Raw genomic sequence first — 14,932 nt, forward strand, 5'->3', positions numbered from 1 at the left:
TCTTCCGCCACAAAAGGCTTTGCTGCTAACGTACGCAAAGACCACATGTCCATCAACAGGCAGTGTCAATGTTTGTGATGAAGCGTGATGGTATGCAGCAAAGCTAATGACCAAGGACCAAGAAAATAAAGACCAGAAGGAAAAATACATTATAAAATGTTTTGAATAAAAAGAAGGGGGGGGGGGGGGGGGGGGGGGGAAGCCAGGATTATATCTTCCTCCTCATCTTGGTCCGCGGTTGCCTTTGTTAGCATAGAGTATCAATGCGATGTATCCTTGAATTATGAAAGTGGGATCCTGATGGGTTCTCTGCATATCGGTCTCTCGCTCCTTGCGCCATTGCGTTGCGCTGCAGCGTCCAAAGCATTTCCTTGTTGAGGGTTAATGGATGGTAGGCACATCTCCGAGCCAGGCACCAGGCAGGGGGCGTGGACACGTGTAGTCACTCTGCAAGCGAAAAGAAGAGGAGAAAAAGAAATACACCATAAAGTTAAAGCCATTTAACAGCTGGTCGGCAGCAGTTACAGAGGTGGTGGTTACAATGTGAAGTTAATTACAGTGCCCAGTGATTTGATAAGAGTACAATGGGGCTGTGACAGTGCCAGCAAAGCAAATTACGGTAAGCAATTAAGCAGATGATGAAATCCCTTGTGCTCAGATAGCTAAGAAGGCCGAAGTGGAGTGACTCCCCCAATGTCTTGCCGCGATGAAAAGAAAAGAGCAGCGCGCAGAAGTATTGAATGTAAAAATGTTAATTAAAGCAGGAATAATCAAATAAAGACATTCAATTAACCTGCCTGTCATAAACTGCCCATGTATTGTTTGCCGCAATTGAAAATTCAATTGGCCTGGAGTATAGCACTTATGAGTGTACAAACAATGGTGGGAATGCAAATTGTAAACACTTCAGTGTTTCCATTTACATACATTTTGTGCAATGGTCTCCAATCCTTCACCCCGCCAACCAAGAATGCAATTACGGAAAGCTATGTGGCCTTTCAAACGTCTCTGACTCCCTCAAAGATTACAGTGAAGCCAAACTCAAGTAGCAATATACAATCTTCCTGGAAATGGAAAAAGCAGGACTCATCTAAAAAGCAAAGATCAGGTTTTCAGATCTTGGTTCTGATGTTTTGTAATTTGGATACATAGAAAGCACAATGGAAATGGCAGAAACATGGAAAACAATACATCTTTCATGTTGGGTTACGAGTGGGGGCTGTTGGTAGTTTTTGTCATGAAAAGTTTCACCTTTCAGCTGTTGTCAAAAAGTTGCATTTTCTGTCGGCTCCTCGAAAAGCAATAAAGGTTTCCCGTTTTCGTTTGAAAACATTGTGTAAAATAGGGATGAGGCCGATTTGATCCAGTATTGGTATCAGGTTCCAATACTAACATAATTCATGGACCTATTCATGGCCCTAAATAATTCAGTCTCGGTCTTGTTTGAACAATGTACCAATCTTTTAGGGAACTTATTTAAAGATTTCTTTAAGAATTGAAGAATTCAGATGTCGTTATGAGTATGAATCTGTCTTACAAAGTCCAGGTGATTGAAGAGTTCTGTGCCTATAAAGAATCGTTCAAAGAGATTGAACATTTTGTCATCTATGCACTATCACACAGTATATTTGATTCCCAAGTGAAAACAAATTAGGGATCATTGCAAGACCTTTAAATGCCATCTATTTCCCACAGGTCAAGTCGCACTTGTCAAGGTGGTTTGTTCAAATTAGTGAGGGATTTTGACATTTCGCTCCCATTCATGAGCCACATGCTCTGAAGTCATCTGCACACTGAAAGAGGCTGAGGCCCACTCAGCGCTCTCATCCAACTTTGCCTCGGAGCATTTGTGCTCTGAAACCCTCTACTTTGTGACTTAACCTTTCTAAAAGAGCCAATTTGCAACTCGGCTACAGGTAAATCCACATTGCCTTAATAACACAAATGCTTGAGAGTTTCTGCCAGCCTAAGCAATTTCTAAAGCTTTCTTGAATCTGCTGCAAATTATCCCAGCTCAACTTTTCTGCTGCTCCAGCCGAGATTGTTGTCAGTGTGAAGCAGATCTCTGTGACGCGGGGCTCAGAAGAGTGTGCCCTGAGCAGAACTTTGATTTAAACGTAATCAAACAGGATGACAAGTCTTCACATAACTCTTTATCTCGCTCTCAGGTGGATGTGAGTGACGCAGAGACGATTTCACAAATTGTCATCCCTGAGACAATGTCGACAGAGCTCACAAACAGAAAAGACTCACGGCAAAGTCACCAGCTGTTCACCGAACACCTGCAACAGGCATAACGACGCTCAACTGCACAAGCTTCTGCATGGACAGACAGAAGAAAATAAGAAAAAGAACATGTAGAGAAAACGGTAATCTCTACTTAGATAATCTTGAAACCCAGTGGTGTAGTCCAGGGTATCTACGACGCATATCGACTTATTTTTCAGAAAGCATCACGTAAATCCACTTTCAAATCCCCCTGCATGCACCACTCAGCTACGGCCAGATTACCTGTTTTTTTTCTTCTCTAGGATGAAAAAGCCATGACCTGCCCTACTCTGCCTCTAATTGGCTAGTACTCGCTGTATTCACTGATTTGATTGGTTAATGCCGATGTTCACCATACAGCATGAGGGCTGACGAGCCAATCAGAGGCAGAGTAAGGCGTGTCATTACAAGCTAAAATACTGCTAAGCAATAAATTATTTCAAAATTATGTGACAATGAACGGACACATTTTTAGTACATAGAATAGTCTTACATACCACTGTTTTACATAAGAAAAAGTGTTTAATGAGTTGCTTTTACACTAACAATAGATGCAATCGTAACAATAAGCTTTAAATGAAATCAATATCAAAATTGCAACCCTCCTAACTTATTGAATCAAGATTTATTTTAAAAGATAAGAAGGCATCTACCTGAAACTTAAATGTAAAACAACGAGGGCTCGTTGGTGATGGGATTTGCCCGTTGAGGTATGGGTTGAAATCTGGGCTATATGAAGTTTATGTGTACGTTCTCCATATGTGTGTGTATTTTCTCCAGGTGCTACAGCGCCTGTCAACAAACATGTTTGTTATGTTACTTGCTGTGTGAACACATGGTACAAAAACATATGTACCATATTTAGATGTGCTCTCAACTGGTTGTGTAATTGTTCTAAATGGCTGTGGAGTTGAGTTCATTGAGGTGATTTACTGTACGTATTTATTCTTTCTGGTTCCCTCTTTGTTTGCTCAAGCCACTGTTCCACTGAGAGGAGCGACATAACACCGTGCCGACGTTTCAATAAAACCAGTTAACAAATCAACCATTGTGCGTAAAGCGATGCATGGAAACAACAATGGAGGGTTTACAGCTGATGAAATAATTAAATATTGTGGGCAAGTAGAGAGTTCCTCCTGCCCCACGACGCTCCGTGACAGAAAGTGCCGTGGATCCGCGCCTTAAGTAGGACAGTGTGCTGCCGTTGAGGTTAAAACTTTCCTTTACAGGCAAAGAGATGATCTCTCTGTGTTTACCTCGTGATAGACTGGTAGCCTTTCTTGAGTGTTCTTAGTCTTTTGTCCAATGTTCATTGATTCACTGAGCTTTTGTGACTAAAACTGGATAAATGGGAGGTTCGATTAGATAGATGAATAATAGCTAACCTGATGTGAAGAAGGCAAAAACTAAATGTGATTTAAAGACTGGATGGGGTTATAGGGTGAAGGTGGTAATGGAAGAATGATGCAAATGTTTGGCTTCTTAAAAAAGTGGAGCCAAAACATCAACCAGGATCTCTAACCTTCGTTGTCGTCCCAATCAGAGTAAGCGTTTGGTTTGAATGTGAAAGCCTTACAAGTAATCTGATCTCCAGTGTTATTCAATCACTCTACAGCATTCAGAATAGGAATACTGTATATAAAAACAAACGAATAGGAATATAGGGTGAACCGAGGTGGGATTGTTGAAAACAAATCAAATCAAATGGGCAGTTTGATGGCAAAATACATACTGCATGGTGCAATATTTTGAAGGAAAAAGAATCCCTTATGCTGACAGCACTTTTTATCCAAATACTTGCAAATGAACAACTAATGATGCAGTTTAGAAAAGAAACCGGATCTGTTGCTCTATATTTTAAAATAGATTGTTTTCTTTTTGTCCACAATGAGCTCAGACATGTTTGAAGCAAAGCAGGGTGCAGAGTTTTATTAAAAGAACACCTCTCCTACTGTTCAGCACGGGGGTGGATCGATCATACTTTGCAGGAAGCTGCACGGGGAACTTCTTGGCAGTATAGAAAAGAATACACCCAATTAAATATCAGCAACTTTTGGAAGCAACATTCCAAAGTACTGATAAAATACACAGTGTTGCAGAACTAAGGAAACAACATTGCAGCCCTTTAAAAGGTTCTAAATTTTAAACCCTCTTTGCACGACAAAATGTCCGTCTTCACGCCACGACCGAAGTAAATAGTTCTTCTGCACATTTATTACAAAAACAACCAACTCTTGGCCCTACTTGAAAACTAAATTATTTTCAAGATTTCTGCCATTCCGGTGTAAATGTATATCATTTCCAAAACAATATCCATGTCAATACAAAACTAGGATTTAGTGAGTCAGGTTATAGATAGATAGATAGATAGATAGATAGATAGATAGATAGATAGATAGATAGATAGATAGATAGATAGATAGATAGATAGATAGATAGATAGATAGATAGATAGATAGATAGATAGATAGATAGATAGATAGATAGATAGATAGATAGATAGATAGATAGATAGATAGATAGATAGATAGATAGATAGATAGATAGATCGATCGATCGATCGATCGATCGATCGATCGATCGATAGATAGATAGATAGATAGATAGATAGATAGATAGATAGATAGATAGATAGATAGATAGATGACTAGGAACACCCTAATATGTCATGCGACTGTATAAACCATATTGTCTTTTCTACTTGCTTTTATTCAGCTTATTTCTTTTCTTTCTTCTAGTGGTTTGTAAAATCAGACTTGTTCCAGCACGTGGTCAAAAAGCAGCCACAAGACCACTTTTTGAAAATCATTCTGGTCACATCTCTTACATCTATATTCAAGAGCGGCTACTCACACGTCCTGCTGAGAGATGGCAGGAGTGCTTTGCTTGTAAGACGGTGGCCACAGGACCTGTGTGGCTGATTATATCATATGTCATGTGAAAGGAAAAAAAAAAGCCTGCAATTGTATATGATAACAGAAATTTTAACCAATTGGCCTGCTTCATTTCTCTCTTTTTTCTTAGTCTTGTAATTGTAGTAATGTAAGATGCAGGTTTTCCAGTACTGATTTGCTTTTTGGTTTTGTTTTGGTTTCAATGACACCGACAACTTGTAGAACTCATTATGCTTCTTCAGCACAATTTTCTCGAACTGTTGGGATGACTGAAGAGAATTGTAATACACACACTTCCGTTCACACCTCTCCTAGCACTTGCACTGTGAACAGTCATTAAGCTGTTTGATGGCACTCGGCCACAAGTTGGAGATAATACGGTGTACATTTTCATGCACTGAATGACTAAGCTTGTTATTGTTCCGAGACTCCAGAAGTCCCAGTTACTTTGACTGCAGGAAGGAGGAGCAACTGACCATTCAAAATCTGCTCTAAAATCATTGGCGTTAAACAAAAAGACCTAGAGTCCCTATGGAAGGAGAGGGCTCTAAAGAAGGCTAAATGTATCTTGGGTCAGCCCCTCCATCCTCTGTCCTCAGAGTTTTCACTCATGCCTTCTGGACGCCGTTTTTATGTACCCTTTCGGAAAACAAATTGTTTTTCCAACTCTTTTGTCCCCTCTGTCACTGTACTGTTAAATTCTGAAGGGAGTGTGTTTAATTAACATAGACCGTATTGTAACGGGTCCTCTTAAATTCAATTATTGTCCGTTCTGTTGGAAGTGACACACAGTGAGTGTTTGTGATGTGTTAGTGCAATGTTCTGCTTTAAGATTGGCTACAAATGAATTGCCCTTTGGGACCAATACAGTTTTCTGAATCTGAATCTGAATCTGAATTAGCTGCTTTGATTTTGACGAGAAAGATGCGCTTACACTGTGATGAATAACTTATGTCGCAGGCTTCACTTCTGCAGGCGCTTGTTCAGAAGGGGAACTTTACTGCTGTTTTTTGGAGCTGTTTTCCAGAAGAACTGGACTTCACAACATGGAAATGTTTTTTACCGATCTGAGTGATTATCTTCCTTCACCTGCCTCTTAACTACTGCTGCTCGTTCTTCCTGTTTAAAGCTACCTCAGCTTTAAGCCAAACATGTGCGCGACGACAAGCTGGCGACTGCCCAGAATAAACTTGTCAAACTTTGCGGTCAGAGGTCTTTCCCACGCACCAGTGCAGACTATTTCACTGCAAGTGTAGCTGTTAGTTATTCACTGTCGAAGATCAGCAAATGGGCCTTAAGGAATCACCTTTGCCATGAAACACAACTTCTTGGACACATTCAAACTGACTGCCAGTGTTCATGTCTACGGACGAGGCAAATGTCGAGAAGGTTTTGTTTCCTCCAACTTCACAATTTACATTTCCTGCCAACCCTGCTATCTGCTGATGGTTGTTTGAGAGAAGAGCTCGTTTCGCCACTCTGAGAGGACTTGGCTGATGCAACAGCGCCGTCATCATGCGTTCACGGGGGACGGCCGTGACGTGAGCTGTGTCTGAGTGGAGACTTCCTCTAAGGGAGTGAAAACCTGATGGGAACTGGCCTGTCCACTGAAATTATCTACATTTCTGTTTGCAATGTTAACAGTGCAACATCAATGACTTTATTTTTTATTTTTTTGGTTCCATGCCAAATTACCCAGAAGTTGGTGAAGCACATACCAACTGAACAACATTTGAATCGCTGAAGATGACATGGTTACAAAATATTCTTCCTATACCTTTTCTATATTTCGTGATATTTGATGAAAATTACAACTCATCCATCGTGAACAGTTGTGGAAAATGCTAATGTCAAAATCACATACAATAAGTAAATTACAATTGAAATTGTAATTGTTTTCTCTTCTATAAATACTTGTTGTGATTATAATTGCAGAACAAAGGCCCTTTATTATCGAAATCCTTTATGTAATCACTGATAAATTGAATGCTCACATAGATTGTGATTTATTTTTGAAAAATTAAACCATGAGAGACCAATAAAGGCGTGTTTGCTCAGTTTCTCCGTGGACTGAGTGAATAGAGCATCGTGTCCTTACAAGTACATGATGAAATGTGATACTATGGACTTTGAGTTGTTGGAAGAAGTTATCAAATATACTGGAAATGCAAATGCAAATAGACTTGCCAAGTTTTGGTGAGCACCCTTGGAAGCCGATTTCCACCTTTTTTTTTTCCAAACGTGTCACAACCAAGCAAAGTTACAAGCATCTTACGTAACCCATCATGTTGTAAATAAAGGCTCCCTTACATGACAAACATTCAAGTGAAAACCCATGGTTTTTGCATTTTAACTTCAGAAAGGTTGACACAATTAGCTTTCACGTGTTTGCACCTGATTTTAAACCAGTGAATGTCTAAACATGTGCAAACCTTTTGCAGCCGAACTAACGTATTGTATATGACTATTTTCTAGTCAATGTGAACCGAATAAAGCACATCTTTATTCTAGATTTGCCATTCAAATAAGAAAGTGTTGTTTATTTCACTTAGTAACCTAGGATTCATGTTCAAAGTGTGAAATTTAGAGTAATAAAAACATATTAATACAAATGTTTTAAAATTACATATTCTATTTGAGAACTAGGTTGCACGCATCACATGCGTAAACTTGTGTAGAAGTAATTAACAGTAATTTTAATTACAGTGGATGCAAAAAACAACTTCTCGCATAAATGTTGGAACAGAAGTTATCATGTCAATTGTTAATATGAACATACATATCAATTTCCTTGGTGAAATCAGCACATTTGTCCAGAAATAAGAATTTATATCATGTGATAAAAGCATACATGTGAGTGTTAGTTTTTCCATGTTTGAAACAAACAGAACTTTATTTATGAATGTATGCAATGGATGCATTACTGTCAAAACAGGTTCAAAAAGTAAATTATATGTGAGTTGCCTGACATGTTAAAGTTCTAATTAGTTAGTGCTCATGTTAAACCATGTGTGATCCACCTCATGACACAATAATCTATTATCTGAGGTGCTTCAATTTGACACCTTTTAAGCTTCTTGCTCAGAAAACCCACACAGAAGTAACTTCAAGAGAGGACGTGAGGAGGTCATGATGTGCAAAGATAGAACCTTGACTACTGTTGTCATTAAAATGATGAGGATCTGTGAGAAAATCTCTCAGAAATCAATGATCCTCTCTTTACAAAAGAAGTGACATTTTCATCTCTTCTGCTCGGGTGATTTTCAACAGCAACCTGGACTGAAAGCTGCATAATTATTAGTGCTTGTCTGTTCCAGGTTAATTTTTGATCTGTTCAAGAACATGGGTCGCATGTCGAGAAGTGTTCGAACTTTCATCCACCCGCTCCAACGTCTTAATGCACTTTTTAATTAGGATCCTGATTGGCATGGTGCAAACATGATGTAATTAGATTGCCCTCAGTCAAGACAGCTGGAAGTAAGGCAGACGTATGTCTGACATTCTCATAGGCTTCCCTTTTACTTCACTCAGTGCTCCAATTACCCCGTTCTATTTCCCCACCCTGGCCGTGTGAAGCTAAACCCCTTCTCACGTTCCCCCCAAAGACTTAATAAAAAAAAGAAGGAAAAAAGAAAAGGCGAGGCAATACGAAATGAAGCGGTCGTGTCAATTCTTTGTGGAGACTAAAGTTAATGTGTGTGGGAAACACCAAATGAAGTGAAATTATTAACATAACAAGGTGCGTGTGTGAATCAGCTGCTCTTTTGTGTTGGTGTGCAGAGGTCCTATAATCAATGCACGCAATACCAACAAAGGACGGACAAATTAACGTGCCACAAATGGCCTTTTTTTGCACAAAAGAAGAAGAAAAAACGATTACACAAGGAACAGTCTTTGTGGAGAATTAATGCTTTTTTAAGCTTTTGATCTCTACCGCGTAGATAGCTACTTTTAACATACTTTTCAGCTCAAGCACAATCTTATTCTTAAATACCAGGGACATTTATTTTTCTGTTTTTTCTTTTTTCTTTGCTATTAATATGTCTTAGTGACTTAGTTCTGTTTGAATATGGTTGTTGGAAAGTTGTTAAAAGCATGGCATAGGCTCGATGGAAGCATCTCTCAGTGCTGGTCCGGACTAATTGGGATCCTGCCTTTGATAGCAAGACGGAGTTCAGTAGAAATAAAAGGTAAAACGATTTACTCTCTGCTAATGACTTGACAAAATCCATCAATTAAAGGCTTTTAATTTTGTCTTCAGTGAGGTCACACCAGACAGGCCCAGATATTAGCGTAACGTATTAATGATGCACAACATGTATCATGGGAAAAGAGTATTAACCTAATTGTCTTTGTAATGCGACTTGAGGCTCTCTGAGCTTTTCTCACAAACATCTGGCAGGATTAGCAAATGACACAGCAGCATTCAGTTTCTTGGATTCTTCCTTTCCATTTAATTTTTTACACACACCCGCACGCACGCACACACGCACGTATGCACACACACACGCACACACACACACCCTAGGGTTTACCTGAAAAGCCATGCTGCTATGGTGGGTTTGTAAAAAGGTGCATAATGCAACAGTTGTGTTTATGTTTTTTTTGACATTTCGTTGTATTTTGTATTTGAAGTCTTCATTAAAATTGTCTTTATGTTGAGGTAATAGTCATTTTTCAGCGTAAATGCTTAATTTTCATCTTGTACACTCTGCGTCCCAACTTAATATAATGTAAGGCTCTATGTGGCCCCTGATATGAAGCCAAAAGGTGTTGCCCCTCACTCTGCTCTATGGATTGCGTTAAAATGTTACAGCGACAGCATCTTTTCCAGTGGCAATCAGTGAATGACAGACCAAACAAAGATGCATCATTACATCACCTGTAGGTACAATGTGCATGTAACTGCCAGATGTGCAAGCTGAATCATTTAAATAAGCTGCAGCCTTTTTTGCTCACACCCACCAATTTTCTTTAAAAGCCATGGGAAGCTCCATTGCAATAATGCTTACCGTATGTGGGGTGCCGTTTAACTAAACCTAAGTGGGTTTACCCTTTCCTCCCTCCCTCCCTGCTTCGCACAAAACAAACCTTTCAGTTTCATAGTCGCGGGGATATAAACTGACCTACATCTAAGTGTGCCAGCAGGAGCGAGCTGCTCTCACATTATTCCAAGTCGAGAAGAGAGTGATTTTTCTGCATGTGTGCATTAAGCGAGACATGCAAACCGAGGTCTAAAGGTAAGAGCTCAAAGATCTCCCCCGAGGAAATCTGATTCCTGTGAATTCTGGCTGGGAGCAAGCTGAGCACATCCCCGATGAAATGCTGCAGCGTATGCGCACGTGTCCGTAAGTGCATGCACATGCATGTTTATCTGCGCCTGAGCGTTATGATTTATGAAAGCTATGATTCATGGAGGTGATGGATGACCATATTAAAGGCAGCACTTCTTTTTTTTTTTTTTGCCTCTCCTCCAACTCTCTCTGCATATATCATGTGATAAACTATAAATTCAGTTTCACATGTCTGGAACAAAAAAAAAAAAAGGGGGGAGAGCAATAATTTGTTATTCTTGTTAGGATGCATGTAGCATCTGCAGAATAATGACCACACAGAGATGTTTTGCAAGCGTAATGGACAATGCGACCACATCGTCATCCATTACCTATAATATCCATTACTAATGATTCCCTTTGCCAACTAACTGCCATGTCATTTAATTGAAATGTCTACAAGTACAACAGGACATTTGTCTTTTGCAAATATGTTAAAAATAGTCTTAATTGAATAGATTGGGTGTCATGAAATATCCATCCATCAAGATTCATGCCAGTTAGCACAAGAGCAAATCCCAGTGGATGCTGAGTTAAAGAATATACCCTCCACAGGTTGTCAGTCCTCCGCAGAACTAGGAAACACAGAAGTTCTTCCACAGGTTTGCAGAGATGAGCTTGCCAGAGAAACGCAGCTTAGAAGTTAACATGACCCCACTTAGTATTACGTGGGAGTGCCAAACAGTTTACCAAATATAGTTAACCCACACAGAAGTCTAAGCAGAAATGCCTCCCTGAGATAACAACCCATCTATGCTCTCTTTGCACACGTAAAGTGGTACGTGCGTTTCAAACCTTGTCATGCGTCACTGTTTGCTACACATCCACGAGCTCTCCGGACATGAATCATATTACTCAAGTAATGAACAGAATGCAGACAGAAGGCGTCATCTTTATCCCTCTACATGTTTAGCGAGTATAAATGGGTCTGATTATGAGTCGTCTCATTGTGAGGTTGCAGTGCCAACAGCTGTCTAACAGGGGCGTCCCTGTGCAAACATCCACACACTGTCTGTTGTCTTTATTCGATCAGGGGTTTAAGGGATCCAGAGTCTGTCCTGACCAACAAGTGTCGAGTTTATCACAGGGCCAATAAACAGAGACATACAACCACACAAAGTAACACACCTATCTCTGCTATGAGGTGAGAGGTCTCCACTGCTACACTAAGTCAGATTTATGCTAAACTTGTTTTGAGATTATCCAAAGGCCTAAAACATACTTTCAACAAAGCTTTTGGGAAAGTTCGTATTGCAGTTTGAAACCTCACGTGGTTTCTGTCTTAATTTTTTATTTTTTTTTATTACATATTAGGTTAGAGTTTATGTGATTACCTGGACTCTAGCATTGGAGCACGTGCAGTATGTGGTTTAGTCTACCAGTCGACAAAATGGCCTTCCCTGAAAGAAATGCTGTCTGCCTGGAAGCATATGTGGCTCCAACATCCGTAAATATTATTTGGCATTCTCAGAGCACTCACAGATATGCAAATCACTCAGGCCCGGTGTACTAATGAAACCCCATACCGTCCGAGATGGTGGATTCAAACTTTTTTCATTCACAACGCACGTAATGTAACACCTTGGGCCAAAATACGGTTGCATCTTTCATGATATTTGTTTTCACTGGATGCAATGAAGAACTACAGTGCACCAGGAGCGTTTCAGAAAAGTTGTGTTTTCCCTCATTTTCAAGGAGGGGGAGCCGAAGCGTTTTCAGTGACTCTGAGCACTGCTATCATGCAAACAGACACAAAAACTCTACAAAACTTCTCAGCTTTCTCTTGAAAATGTTGGTGTGTAAACGGGGCTTAAAAATGGCCACAATGTTTTAAGTTTGGGTCATTCTCTATCTCTGTGTTTGACCTGTTCAGGTTGTGTCTTTTACTTTTATTCATAGTCATCTGGCATTGGCTCCAGAAGCAAAGAAAGAAAGAAAGAAAGAAAGAAAGAAAGAAAGAAAGAAAGAAAGAAAGAAAGAAAGAAAGAAAGAAAGAAAGAAAGAAAGAAAGAAAGAAAGAAAGAAAGAAAGAAAGAAAGAAAGAAAGAAAGAAAGAAAGTCAGGGTATGGATATTTGCAACTGAAATTTGGAATGTAAAAAATATTTTATAGAGCAGGAAAATATAAATCCAAAACTATTCCCATATTTTCTGGACGATTAAACCACTACTTTTTTCACATGATTCAAACCCTGCAGCTTCTACAATGACGCAGCTAATTTTTATGGGTTAATGGGCTTCACGTTGCCAGATTCTATGTAGATTCATGCTGTTTTGAGCCTCTGCTTTTCTAAAACTTGCCCTAATATAAATGCCTAGAAAAATGGAACATAATAATTGCCTATAATATAAATATTTCTGCTCTTTGTGACCTTGACTTCTGCTGCTTTCCATGGTCCTGACCTGCATTCAGGCGCATTGCGTCAAGCCGTCCTGCTGGACTCTGTGGCTGAGAAATATTCCTCCTCAGAATCACAATCAGCAAACAATCGCTAAAATACTTTGTTAATAATAATTTGTTGATAAAGATAAAACCCTTGGTGATTGTGTATTTCTCTCTCTTGACGCGCAGATTTTTAGGAATTGATGAAAATATGAGCAATTCCCGTATTCCTCTATCCCTGCAGTGACTTTCCTGCCCTGTCACATTGTGGACACATGTGGCTTATAGTCAAGTGTGGCCTATATATTTACTTTTTCTTTCTTTTTAAATTTTGCCGGTGCAGCTTATATTCAGGTGCACTCGATAGTCCGGAAAATATGGGACTCAAAATTGCATTTATTGCTTCATTATTGTCCTATTTAATATAGTTTTTATCTGGCCATTCAGGTTTTTCTTCCCAAACCATTTTTCATTTTAATACATTCTTTCTGTCAGTCTCTATTGTATTTTTGTTTACTTGTTTCACTATTGACATTTTTATTTAAAACACTAAGAAAAAAACCTGTCATCCATCATTTGCTTGCATTTTATTTAAATGTCTCTGCCTCACTCACTTCCAAACAAAACGATAAATAGACCAACTGACTCTTTTCCATTAAAGTCAGAGAGGTGAGAAGCTGGATGTGAGTTGGGGAAACCTCCAGAGTTTCTAAGGAGTGTGGAAGAGGAACTTGTGGAGCTAGGAGAACGCCAAAAATAACTAAATACATTTAGGAAACAAGCTCAAAAAGCAGCATCCTGCAACTGCCAACATTCACTCATAACTCAGTAAAAAACAAGTCCAAATCCCAATTCCAAATGACTTTGTTTTCAGTTTTATCATTCAGTGTGTTGCCTAAGGTCCATTGCCAGTTCAAAATGTGACTATAATTATCGTTCTTATGCCTTAATTGTTTTCTGGGATACTGGCCTGCAGCTTCAACTCTTAAGACCATTGTGGCTCAGCTGAACATCAAAGGGCTGATGGTAGCTAGACGGTGTGATGGGGCCAAGATTACAAGTTCTGACCAGTTCTGAAATACTTTGAAAAGGTTTCATCACAGAGAAATTCAGCGATTATCTACTCTGAAATCGAGAATGCACCCAAGAGTGTGGGAATAAAGTAAAGCATTGCATCATAAACAACAGGATATTGGGAGGTTCTATCCACCTGAGATATGCATCACCTCACAGTGCCTTGCTTGACATGCATGGCCTCACCTCGCTCTGCCTCCACAACTCGCTTCTGTTATCACCAACTGAGTAAGGCTCACTTGGGCACTCTGTCTTTCTTTCACACTCTTGAACTTGTGGGCTTTTGCTGTTTCGTTCGGATATGTGCAGGCGAAGACGTGTCAGCCTCAGCAAAATTGGTCACACCTTCCACTGCGTTTTTCTCTACAGCTGTCATTCAGGCCTGTAGGACACGCATGCAAATATCACTGCTGTCAGATTAGCAACGTGTTCATAAAAATCCAGCTTCGTATCAATCAATACATTGAATACAATCTTTGCGTCAAACGAATGAGGTATTAAAAAAAAAAAAAAATCTCAAAAGTTTTCTGTTCTCATACCCAAGATGAGCCTGCTCATTTCTGTCTGAGCAGCTGACGTGTGGTGGAGCACAGCTTGAGGTCGATCATCGTGTTTGCCGATGATGACGTACATACAGATCAGGGTCACTAGGAGGAAGGAGTCTCTGGGCAAGGCAAGGGAGAGTGGTGTGAATCCGACAACCTCCCACTGAACCTCGGCAAATCCAAACGGATGAACTCATCATTGGTGCGGAAACTGCTCTGCTCAGAACAATAGTGACCCAGCGGAGAGCAGTGAGATCTGTTCTCCCCACTCAGTGGTGCAAAGAGGATCAGAACACGCTCCAAGCTAGCGGGATTCTGAGGAAACCTCCACCTGCCGTGCACATTTGAATGTGCGCTCGTGCCTCAGCATACTTTCATTGTTTAGTTAGTTTTAAAGGTTGGATCACGCAGCGTTTGTATTTTTGCATGTGTTATT

The 14,932-nt window shown here is 39.8% G+C and overlaps 1 protein-coding gene across 1 annotated transcript in view; it reads right to left on the reverse strand.

Annotated features, from left to right (window-relative positions):
* Positions 1 to 381: 381 nt before the first annotated feature.
* lrrtm4l1 (leucine rich repeat transmembrane neuronal 4 like 1) overlaps positions 382 to 14,932 on the reverse strand; it is a gene marked incomplete at both ends in the record, with an annotated part of 79,909 nt that continues 65,358 nt past the window's right edge. The window contains one exon of the mRNA XM_080509941.1: positions 382 to 447. Coding sequence (XP_080366067.1) covers positions 382 to 447 — 66 coding nt within the window. The remainder of the gene's footprint in view (positions 448 to 14,932) is intronic.

Source organism: Blennius ocellaris (genome assembly GCF_963422515.1).
Source record: "Blennius ocellaris genome assembly, chromosome: 15".
Lineage (NCBI taxonomy): Eukaryota > Metazoa > Chordata > Actinopteri > Blenniiformes > Blenniidae > Blennius > Blennius ocellaris.